The sequence below is a fragment of the Papaver somniferum genome, chromosome 5 (genome assembly GCF_003573695.1).
Source record: "Papaver somniferum cultivar HN1 chromosome 5, ASM357369v1, whole genome shotgun sequence".
Classification (NCBI taxonomy): Eukaryota; Viridiplantae; Streptophyta; class Magnoliopsida; order Ranunculales; family Papaveraceae; genus Papaver; species Papaver somniferum.
The window spans coordinates 175,144,188-175,156,435 of NC_039362.1; the positions used below are offsets into that span (position 1 = coordinate 175,144,188).

Below are 12,248 nucleotides of genomic sequence, written 5' to 3' on the forward strand. Positions count from 1 at the left end.
GGGTTTTGTCACTCGACAAGGTTTTAGCGAGACAACACTAAAAACATCAAGTATGTTGAACATTGAAGATATAAAGATCGCGTTGATATTACTGAAAATATATGAATCAAAGAAATGAAACGCAATAGTCTGTTAAGCAATGTAACTTCCAGAATCAACAACATGGTCTTATAAACATTCAGGGTATGTTTGGAAGCTTGGATATGAAAAATGTTGTCCAGGTTAGGGTATTCCTTGGTTTATCCGAGGCTATCATGGCAATGGTTATTTTAAATGGTGTTTGTTTTCCACATTGGGTTAGTGTAGTATGTTGGTTGTCAACAGATTTGTATACAAGCTAAATTAAGTAATTAAAAAATAATAAAAAACTAAACCATATAAATTTATGGTTTTGAGAATAAGAAAAATTTAAATAAAAAAAGTAGTTATAAAAATAACTGTGTAACCCAGGAAAGGATTAAGGTATTCCAGGTTTTACATGGAATACCAAAACCCCACATTTTTAGCCTCCTAAAATCTAGGTAGGATACATTATTCTTTTCTTGATATCGAATAAGCACCCACACAAACACAATATATGGTTATTTAAGGGATAACCCAACCTAGGTTAGGATATCAAAGCTGCCAAACAGGACCTCAATAAGTCACCAATGTAAAGTGTGATAAACTCCTTTTGACTGCATTAGACTAATGAAAATTGTCTGACATCAGGGGGAGCATCTAATGGTGTGTTGAACTATTTTCCTTCACCCATGTTACTTTTTCCCACAAGGTTTTGTTACTCGGTGAGGTTTTTAATGATACAACAACGAACACCGGGAATGTAATTTCCCAGCTAAGGCTATTGCTTTCCCATGAGAATTTTCTGCCTTAGGAGTTGTGAAGCAACTAGTCAACTTCAACAGAGCAAAGTGATCATCTGCAACAGATCATCTTTACTTGCGTCCGTCACGTTGTACTCTTTTCCCTTCGTCAAGGTTTTATCCCACTGGGTTTTCCTTGTCAAGGTTTTAATGAGGCAACATATACGCATCCAACCATGTTTTAAGTTTACTTAAAACTGTACTCTTTTTCTTTAATTCAGGTTTTTTCCCTCTGGGTTAGCCTGACGAAGTTTTAACGAGACAATTAACTTAGACTTGACGGTCTTTGAAGATCGTATTGCATGTGATGAACTACATGATAAATACGAGGCAACATTTGAATTACTACATGTGAAGAGTTGTACCAAGATTTTGTCCCACTGGGTTTTTCCTGGTCAAAGTTTTAGTGAGGCAATTGATTTCGACACAAGTCATCAAGGAGAGGACGACATTTGAAGAACTACACTCGAAACACTATATGTGAAGCACTGCATATGAAGTTCAATTGGACCGCACAAGAGGGAGTGTTGTAGGTCCCATGACCCATAGATGTGCGGCCCAACTAGCTATACCTAGGGTTTCCCTTACGTATATATAAGGATATTATAGATATGTAATGTGGCTGATGAATCAATAAGATATTCCGCTCTCTCTCTTATCTCTTTGTCTTCTTCCATACAATTCTACTGCAAAATGCTTCACTATTATTATTATTTTTGGCCGGCTTCCTATATTAATGTCGCGGTCCTCGCGGATCCTACACTTGTGGTAGGGCCCGCAGGACTGTATCTCCTTCCACGATGTATGTGTAATATGTAGGTGGCCTCGTTGGGCCCGTGATGAGTTATGGACATGAACCGGTATATTTCGTTGGCGAGGTAATTCTTTAGGAGGGGAAGAATCCGATAAGTGACCAGGATTTTCACCCAAAATGTTCCCTGAACGTTTTTTCTTTCTTATTCTTAAACAGAAAATTTCCGACATAAACAAAAAAAACGCTGTTTTGTTTCCCTCTTTCACTTCAGCGGTTCTTCAGAGAATACGAAACCCTAGAAACTAAATTGGTGGAGTTGATAGAATTATCAAGAAGAAGAACTTAATCCCTGTGTCAGGTAATCCTTAAATTAACCCTACTACTGGTGTCTGATTAACATAGTACTAGAAATTGGGGGTTTGCTGTAAATTTATTTGAGGTTTTTTTCAGTTGTAATGAAATTAGGGTAGTTATAATCAGAATCAAACGGGAATTTCAGTTATAATCATCCCAAATGGATGTGAGGATTCTCAGTATTTGGCCGTGTTGTCATAGACATTATAACTCGCTTACCAATTGATTCGATTATAGGCTGCAAACTCTCAATTGCATGGTAAGTTCAATTCCAATGAGAGCTAAGAATCGACTGCGTTACTTTGAGTATAATGAGAATAACAATGGCTGTATTAGAAAGATCAATTCCAATACCTCGATTTGGATCTTCTTATAAGGTTATTGGTCCTATTAATGGTTTAGTCTGTCTTTATTCGATTAATGGTTGTACTGTGTACGTATATCTAAGATTGACTAATCGCTCTCTCCCTAGGCTAGTACAACTTTCCTAAGATTGGTCCTATTAATGATTGCTCCAGAAAAGTTGTTAACATGTTCGTTATCGTCCAAATAAACTCTTTATCTATATTTGGATTGGGTAATCATGATTCTTCACTCTATTTAAGGCCGCATCTGTGCATGATTTTGTTTGGTTAGCGCTCTTACTAGACCAGCTTTTATGTTAATACGTATCATTCAACTAAAGAGCTCAAAGGTGAGACTATCGGAATCCATGGAATGGACATGTAGAATTCTGTTTCCGTAGACTAATCTGTGTTAGGAAGAGACCACATAAGGAATCGCGGCCTCACTAGGACACTTCTAGACTCTTACCATTCAATCAGTTAAAATGTTTTTTTTCTCCCCCGCTTGAACTGTATATGTGCACTGCTCTGTTTGACTGAAAATTTGTGTCCTGATGTACTTGTGGTTGTGATACACAAGCGAGAAAATTGGGCTCGACAAGTGATATAACTTTCTGTATTGTCTTTGGTAGAGCCTAAATTGTATCAAGTAATCTTTGAACCCTACTACTTCTGTAGAAATTTGGTTTTCCATAAATATATCTGGGTTTTTTTCTTTTGGAATGAAATTGAGTACAAATAAGCTTGGGGTTTGCTATGAATTTAGACACTTCTATCTCTCAAATGTTTCGTATATTTGCTTACAGCTGCTAATATTAAGTATGGGGTCGAAAAGACTGGAACTTCAAGAAGCTCTCAAGAAGCAGAAGCCCTCAACAACAAAACATCAAGAAGCTCTCCAGAACCAGAGACGATCAACAAAAAAACGACAAGAAGCTCTCCACAACCAGAGGCTGTCGACAACAAAACCACGCTCTGCATCTGTCAACAGCGGCAGATTGGCAAATGAAATTGTGACTGATGCAGTGGATGAAAGACTCAAAGTGGTTGCTCCCGAGAAGCAGAAATTGTCAGCAACAAAACCATGTTCTGCATTAATCAGTGGCAGCAGGGAAAACGAAATTGTGACAGATTCAGTGGATGAAAGACTGAATGTTGAGAAGCAGAGGTCTCCAGCAACAAAACCATGTTCTTTGTTTGTCAACGGTACTAGTGCAAACAAAATTGTGACTGATGCAGTGGAGAAGGAGAAGCTGCCAACAAAGAAACCACACGTCGCATACGTCGACGGCCCAATGAAATATACATTGGATGAAATATACAATGCTAGACTATTTCTCTTGAGAAGCAGAGGTCGTCAGCAACAAAACCATGTTCCTGCAATCGTCAATGGCCGAAGAGCAAAAGAAATTGTGACCGATGTAGTGGGTGAAAGGCTCAACGCTGCTGCTCTCAAGAAGCAGAGTTCGTCGACAACAAAATCAAGTATCGCAGTCGCCAATGGCAGTTGGGCAAACAAAATTGTGACCAATCCAGTTGATGGGAAACTCAAAGCAGTTGGTGACATCCTTGATGTTGGAAATGATATTAGAGATGATGATGCTGATATACTTGATGGAGATGGAGACTACGACGTGCATATTGCAGAAGACCAATATTTACTCAATGACTCTGATGAAGATGCTGACATACTTGATGCGGATGGAGACAGTGATGTGCACATTGTGGAAGACCAATTGTTACCGACCGACTCTGATGAAGTTGCTGACATACTTGATGTGCATGGAGACAGTGATGTGCACATTGTGGAAGACCAATCGTTACCAACCTACTCTGATGAAGATGCTGACTTATTTGATGCAGATGGAGACAGTGATGTGCATATTGCAGAAGACCAATTGTTACCCACTAACTCTGAGAATTCATCAAGGAAAAGGAGTCGTGAAATGGCCTGGAGACAAGTGACTGACCCTCATAGTGAGTCTAACAACGCAAACTGCACCTACAATGGTCAAGGAAGCACTTCTATGCCGTCAGGTGAATACTTACGTAATGTATCTTAGTAACTAGTTTTTTGTTTTGTGAATTAATATATAAGTTACTAATTGTAATGTTTTGAGCTCTTCATTTAATAGATACCCGTATCCCAATTATATTCGACAAATATGGGCGCCCTTGTGATGTTGGGTCAGAAAAATTTGTAACGGATATTGGAAGGTTAGTACGAGCACATTGTCGTCCTGCGATTGAATCTTGGAAAATTGTTCCAAACAGCATGAAGGATAATATATGGAAAGACATTGTTGTAAGTGAATTTAATTTATTTGTTTAGCATTTGGTTATTTTTTATTTTTAGTTATCTTAATATCTTTATGATATGGAGATTGTGTTTGCAGGCTAGGTATGTCGTACCTGAAGTTTATAAGCCTCATGTTTTGTCAAGGGCTAGCAAATCTTGGAAAGGTTGGAAGCAACATCTGCGAAGAGAGTTGGATAAACATGAGACCGTTGCTGAGAGGAAAATAAAGATACCGTGGCGTCTGATTACAAATAGAGACGATTGGGAAAGTTTTGTTGATTTCTGCAATAGCGACGAGCATATGAAACTTCGGGCAGCTGGTAAAAAAGCTCAAGAAGCTTCTGAATTTACACAGTCATGTGGAAGGAAAGGAATTTTTCGCAAAATATACGAATTGGTAGAAATTTTAAACTCCACATTTATTTTCAGATTTTATTTTACTCTTTTGTTTCACTGAAAAATGCCATTTTCTGTAATCTAATGTAGGAAAAAGCGAGTCCAACTGGTGAAGTGAACAGAGCTGCAATATTTGTTGGCACCCATACTTCCAGGAATGATCTTGGTGAAGACAAAATGGTAAGCTTAGTCATTGCCTTTGTCACATTATTTGAATATTAGTTCTTAGTTTATGTAGTTATGTATCTTTGTCTTTGCAGAAATTAGTTAAAGAGCTTGTAGAAGCTAATCCAGACGGTCAGAAAGATATTGACAACGATGCTGTCGCATTGGTTAGTGAAACAAAAAACTGCAGTATATCTTAAACAACTCTTTCTTTCTTAAGCAACTCTTTCTTTCTTAGGTATGTGGACGTGATTCAAGAGGTTCAGTAAAAGGCATGGGAGGAGGTGTTTCGAGGACTACGATACATGCTTCTGCTACAACTTTAGAGATTCTTCGCAAAGTACAACAAGAAAACAAGAGTCTGCAGTCTGATCTCCATTTACTCCGAACACAATTAGGAGAACACACTCCGAATCATACTTCTACACCATCAAGTCAATCTGCGCCACACACACAAAACCGTACTTCAATACCATCAAATCAATCTGCACCACCTGCACAAAATCCTACTTTTACGCCATCAAATCAATCTGCGTCACACATACAGAATCGTACTTCAACACCATCAAATGAATCTGCCCCACGTGCTCAAAATCGTAGTTCTACACCATCAAGTCAATCTGCGTCACGCATACAGAATAGTACTTCAATACCATCAAATCAGTTTGTGCCACGCACACAAAATCGTACTTCGACACCATCAAATCAATCTGTATCTCAGGTAAAAAAACTTATGTGATTATTACAAATCGAATCTACTTTCGGAATTCAGTTCTGCACTAGAAAGTAGAAAATAACTCTTGTTATCCTAGCTGAAATTTAAAACACTCACCCCCAATTTAACATTTGTAAACATCTACTCTGTCATAGCAGCGTACATAGAGATTGACAATTGATTACTGTAGAAATAGAAAGTAAATGGAAGAGTGTAAACCACATAGAGGAGAGATCCCTTTCTTATACTCATTTTGTGCACACTTACAACTATACCCTTTTAGGTAACATATCTAGATTACACTATTCAGGTTTTGTGTAACCTGGCCGTGAGATTCATTTCAACCTCCCTCTCTAGCGGGTGCGTAAATATCTACCATATCAAGTTGTCGAGGAATGAGTTGAATGGACGATGTGGGACTCCTTTCAGAATGTTAATGGCAACCTTGTTGTCCCTATATAACTTCATAGGATATTTAGGGCGAAATCCAGTCTCTATCAACAGTATTCTTAACCACAAACTCACAGATTCCTTAATGCCATGGCTTTAAACTCTATATTTGCTCTAGACCTAGCTGCGACTGATTGCTTCTTGCTGTGCCAAGTTACTAGGTTTCCTCCCACAAACAAACAATAGCCAGAAGTAGACCTAAGATCGATCGTTGTTATTTAGGTAGCGAAGTATTCGATACACTGCATCCATGTGTCTCACGTGCAGACTTTATCTGGTTAAGAATGAAAATTATTGCATAACACTAGTTTAACAGTGGAAGAACGAGTTGAGGATTCTGTGGCTTGATCCCCTTACTTGTCTAAGATGTTTAGATATTTGTTTTAGTTTTGTATATTGTAGTGAGTTTAGATAACGATTCTGTAATATTGAATGTACGCTCTTGGTTTGGTGGATGTAGAACCTGAAGCGTCCAACCTGCCTTCTCATTCACGTTTGGCACCTGATGCATCCAACTTGCCTTCTCGTTCATGTTTGCCACCTTCTGCGTCCAACTTGCCTGCTTCTAGTTCATGTTTCATAAAAAACTTCAAAGGAAGGACCATTGCTTTAGGTAGTATCAACACTGCGGATCCACCAATGGAACATGTCTATAGTTTAATTATCGAAGAAATATTTGACAGAAACGCAGAACTATTTGATATAGATGGGAAGCTTGGAGATGTTATGGTTGGTGGCGTGATTAATTGGCCAAAAGCATGTGTTGAGTTCAACTTGCCTGCTAATTCATGTTTCATACGAAACTTCAAGAGAAGAACCATCGCTTTCGGTAGTATCAATACTGCTGATCCGCCGACGGAACATGTTTATAGTGTAATTGTGAAAGAAATATATGACAGAGATGCAGAATTATTTGATGAAGATGGGAAGCTTGGAGACATTATAATCGGTGGTTTGATTAATTGGCCGAAAGCATGTATTAAGCCTTGTTGACAGGAAATCATGCCATTATTATTTTTCATTTCCTGTAACTAGTATGTATAGTCTTTGCAAGTGTTGTTTTCTGGGTTCTAGTTTTAGAAGTTTTATTTTTATACTGGATGTTTTCTAGACAAGAAAACTTATGAGACAAGTGAATTATCTGTTACAGAAAAGGGAGCACCATGAAAAATTTCAAATATATCGACTGACAGAAGGGGAAGAGAAATTTCTTTGGCACTTTTTTCTTTTGTAATATATAAACGACTGTCATTGGTAATTGGTATACAACAAGCCCTCGATCCACCGCATGTGACACAATCTAGCTAGTTATAAATTTTAACTAAAACTAATCCATTGAATTATCTGCATCCAATCCGTCCATCCGTACATCCATTGGATCTGGATGCCAAATTTGAAATCTATAGTGCAATGGATTGGATGCGGATGAGGCGAAAACCGGTCCATACCGGCCCATGCTCACCCCTACAAGTTAGCCATGGGGAAACTACCCCCACCCCGTTTCTATACCAATTTATCTAACCTTTTGCCGTCCTAGAAAGATTTAGAACACCTAGGGAGTATCACTACTGTCATAAAAATAATGCACCAAAACAACTTTCAATTGAACCAGCAGGGAGTTATGAAATGCCACTGTAGAGAACATCTTCAAAGTATAAAATCTCTTGCAGAACTCCACAAATTGACTGCAAATAATGATGATATCACAAGCCTTGTCTAAAAAAAGGCAGACAACAGTGCGAAGCAAAAGAAGGTTCATATCCGTCTTAACACAATAAATTACCAGAAAAGGGTTCATTCTATTAGACAAGGTTAGAAACATCAACCTCTGTTGATCACCGCTGAAGCTCTGGCCACCAGCAATCCCGGGATATTCAAGTAACCATAAAAGTAAACAGATGATTCAAACACAGACTATACAACCACAATTTGACTTCATCTCTCAATGACAAGGAAAACAACCGAAGTCTCACGGCTTCTGCATCAAGGTCTTCAAATTTATTGCCCCACAAGTTTCTTGAAGTCTCAATCGTCTTTTGCACATCAAATTTATCGTAACCCTTGCATCTAATCAAGGGTGAAAGTTCAAGTACCCACCTCACTGTCTAAAAAAACCAATCTAATACCATAAACGAGTAGTGCATCAAAAGGGAAAAAATAGAAGCTATAAAATCTTAACATACACAAACAGAAAAAAGAAGGGCGCTAATGTTCCATCTTGGCTGCAGGCACAAACAAAGTCGCGATCCCATAACAAAAGCTGATGAATTATAACAATACAGCAGAAAGAACAAAATCGCGAAAGCATAAAAAAAAAAAATGAATTGCAAAAGAATGATATGGCTCTAGATTGGAGACAACATATTACTGATTTTAAGGAAACCATGATGTATGTTAAGGTAAGGGTCTGAAAATTCAGAAGAAAACGTAAGAGAAACATATTACTAATTTTATAACTCATTTAATAATAACCGAAGGAATATGCAACAACAAAAACAAATAACTTCACCAATTTTTTTGGGCGCATATAGATGTACCCCGTTTTTTTCACATTTACAAATGTACTCCTGTTTTGACCGTTTTTTGAAAAAACGGCTAACGGAAAGTTAACCTCCATGTCAGCAGTTAAATCATCCAACTCACTTGCAACCTCGTCTATTCTTCCACGTAAGTTGTGTACACGTTGCTGGTCCCTTAACAATCAACATTGCTTCAAAGAGAACTGTAATTCCAAACTCAAATTGAACTTGTGTAAGTCTCAGCCTGTGGAGAAGACAATCAATCCTTACTATTTTCAAAATTGTTCACTTAACAATCAACAGTGCTCCAAAGATAATTGTAATTCCAAACTCAAATTGAACTTGTGTAAGATGCAATAGTTATAGAAACAATAGTATATGAAGTATGCAAGGAATTCAAGAAAAATCTGCAAATGTAACTGCAATAGTAATAAAAGACTATCTATTTCAGTAACTCTCCACTGTCTTATCTTAACATAACATTCCAGAAATTGTCTTAACATTCAAATATAAAATAGAGTCATCATAAACACAAACCAACATAAAATAGGTACGTCTAAAGCTTCATATACTTCTTTGCTCTCTTCTTTCCTTTTGGGTTTGGAGCTGTAAAGGTTATGTTGTTGCTAACAGATCCAACATGGGTGTTGTGCTGACTGAAACTGGGCTGAGAACAAGATTCATCACCTGCCTTTCTCATGACACCTTTGGATTTTGCAGAATATGTTGCAGCTGGTTGGGAAGATTGAGCAACGCTTGTTTGCGTCTTAGATCTGCTAGCACAAGGTTGAGAATTTGCAGCAGATGCACCTCCAGAATTTGCAGCAGCTTTAGCTTTGTACTTTCTCTTTGGTGGAGCTTCAACTGTTGTCTGCTTTGTGCCATCAACACATGTTCTAGGCTTGAATACCTTAGGATTTCCTCCAACTGGACCACCAACACAAGTTGATGAGTAGTGACCTTCATTTTTACACCTACTACATCTTCTAGCCTTCTTCTGACCTCTTGGTTCATCATATGACAATATCCTCTTCAAACCAAAAGTCATGATTAAATGTTTCAAATTGTTCTTCAGGTATGTTACCAGCTACGCTAGACTGTGTTTGTTGTGTAAATTGATGAACATATACTTCTTCTTTATCTAAGTCAATGAATAACTTCTTGTTTGCTGCCTGACATTGGTTCTTCTTCTTAGACAGTCTAGGACTTGTTCTTATAGGAATTTGCTTGGTTTTGCTCACTGGTTTCTTTGGTGTTGAAGACTTTGTTGGTGTCAAATACTTGTGTGGAATAGCTACCTCTGTTAACCCTTCAGAATACTCATGTGGAATGATAACTTACATATGTAGTGTAGTCCAATTCTCATGTACTTCTGCATTATCCCAAAACCTCCAAAATTATTCTTCAGTAAACAATGACTCTGGTAAACAGGGGCCACTAAACCATACTAAATCCACTTCCTCATGTAGCTGCAACCTAAGTAGGGGCTTGATCTTTTCCTTCAATTGAAGGAGACCCATATCTGCTCTAGCCAAACCTTTGAATTCAAAAGTCATCACTATATCCATAACCTTAACCCTTATGTCTCTCTTAGCATACTTGTCTTCAACTTCATTTCTACGCCAAATGTACGTAAACAGTGTTAGTTCAAACATTCATATACAGAAACACATACACATATAATATTCCACAAAAATGAGAGATTCATGTGTTACATATATAAGAGATTCATGTTCAAAAATATATATAAGAGTTAGAACTATTTACATATATAAGAGATTCATGTTCAAAAATTAGAGATTCCACAAAAATGAAATAACAATCACTGGTTGCTTCTATAACATTATAATTTTTTCCACAAGCCATATACATAAAGACATTTTCATTTGCAGATTATTCACTGGCAGTTTCTATAACAATTTTTGCACGTTTCATTTGAGTAAATTAAACATTCCATCTTTCAAAGAGAATAGTAATAGCAACAGTAATCAAAAAATAAACCCTAAATCCATACATCTACTGTCATACACACAACACCATTTAATCAAAAAAAAAATACATACAATAACAGTTTCTAAATTAAACAGAACACCCTATAATCAAAAACATGTACAGAACACCCATAAATCAATAACAGTTTCAAAATCGTAAAAAAAATTATCTTAGAAATAAACCCTAAAACTGTATTTCACTCAATAATCATGAACTCTAACAGAAGACTCAAAATCGAAAAAAAATTAAAAACCCTAAATAATCATAATAATTTACATAATACCCAAAATTGAAAAACAAATTAACGGAAACCCTACATCACTGTCATACAAGAATACCCTATTTCATGAAATAGAAGAAAACCCTTTCTTTCCCAAAATCGAAAAAGAAAATGAAAACCCTAAATCTTTGTGTACAAGAAAACATTGGTGTTGCTAACACCATAACCCTTTCTTTCCCTAACCTTTCCTTTTCTTTTTCTGGTTTCTTCTTCTCCTTCTTCTTTCCACACCTTAGCTTCACCATCTTTACTGGTCCTTGAAACAGAGAGAAAAGAGAGAGACGAGGGAAGAAGATGAGAGAAAAGAGATTAGGTCGACCCTTCCTTCTTCTTTCCCCCTTCTTAGTTTTTTCTTTAATCTCACACCGTCCATTTTCTCATCTCGTTAAGATGTACGGTTAAAATTAGCCCACATGTTAAGATTAACGGTCCAAATATCACACACGTGTTGGCGGAGAAAAATACTACACGTGTTGGCGGAGGTAACAAATACACTAAATCCGAACCCTTGATTTTCAACGAGATCTCCTTTACCCAGATGTGTGACTGAGATCATTGCACATGGTACACGTATACGTGGCACTATTTTCTCACACGATTTAAACACGTGGCGTCAATTTCTCACCATAAATTGACCAGTGACGAGAAATTGACGAGAAATTGACTTTTCTAACAGTTTTGGATGGAAAACATCCAACAGGCCTATATTTGTAAATGTGAAAAAAACGGGGGTACATTATTAAGTCGGGTACAAAAACAGGAGTACATCCGTTTATAACAGAAAAAAGAAGGGCGCTAATGTTCCATCTTGGCTGCAGGCACAAACAAAGTCGCGATCCCATAATAAAAGCTGATGAATTATAACAATACAGCAGAAAGAACAAAATCGCGAAAGCATAAAAAAAAAAAAATGAATTGCAAAAGAATGATATGGCTCTAGATTGGAGACAACATATTACTGATTTTAAGGAAACCATGATGTATGTTAAGGTAAGGGTCTGAAAATTCAGAAGAAAACGCAAGAGAAACATATTACTAATTTTATAACTCATTTAATAATAACTGAAGGAATATGCAACAACAAAAACAAATAACTTCACCAATTTTTTTGGGCGCA

The 12,248-nt window shown here is 37.1% G+C and overlaps 1 protein-coding gene across 1 annotated transcript; it reads left to right on the forward strand.

Annotated features, from left to right (window-relative positions):
* Positions 1–1,840: 1,840 nt before the first annotated feature.
* Positions 1,841–7,580, forward strand: LOC113283741. The gene is made up of 8 exons (XM_026533080.1): positions 1,841–1,975; positions 3,122–4,352; positions 4,451–4,620; positions 4,712–5,011; positions 5,101–5,190; positions 5,271–5,342; positions 5,414–5,896; positions 6,801–7,580. The coding sequence occupies exons 2-8, from the start codon at positions 3,137–3,139 to the stop codon at positions 6,921–6,923; spliced, it is 2,454 nt and encodes an 817-aa protein (XP_026388865.1). The 5' UTR covers positions 1,841–1,975; positions 3,122–3,136; the 3' UTR covers positions 6,924–7,580.
* Positions 7,581–12,248: the final 4,668 nt, after the last annotated feature.

Bases quoted from the DNA above. Each gene is read 5' to 3' on its own strand.
- LOC113283741 (XM_026533080.1), top strand. From the start codon at position 3,137: ATGGGGTCGAAAAGACTGGAACTTCAAGAAGCTCTCAAGAAGCAGAAG. The intron at 5,012-5,100 runs GTAGAAATTTTA...AATCTAATGTAG, and splicing joins TTCGCAAAATATACGAATTG to GAAAAAGCGAGTCCAACTGG. The intron at 5,191-5,270 runs GTAAGCTTAGTC...TTGTCTTTGCAG, and splicing joins ATCTTGGTGAAGACAAAATG to AAATTAGTTAAAGAGCTTGT.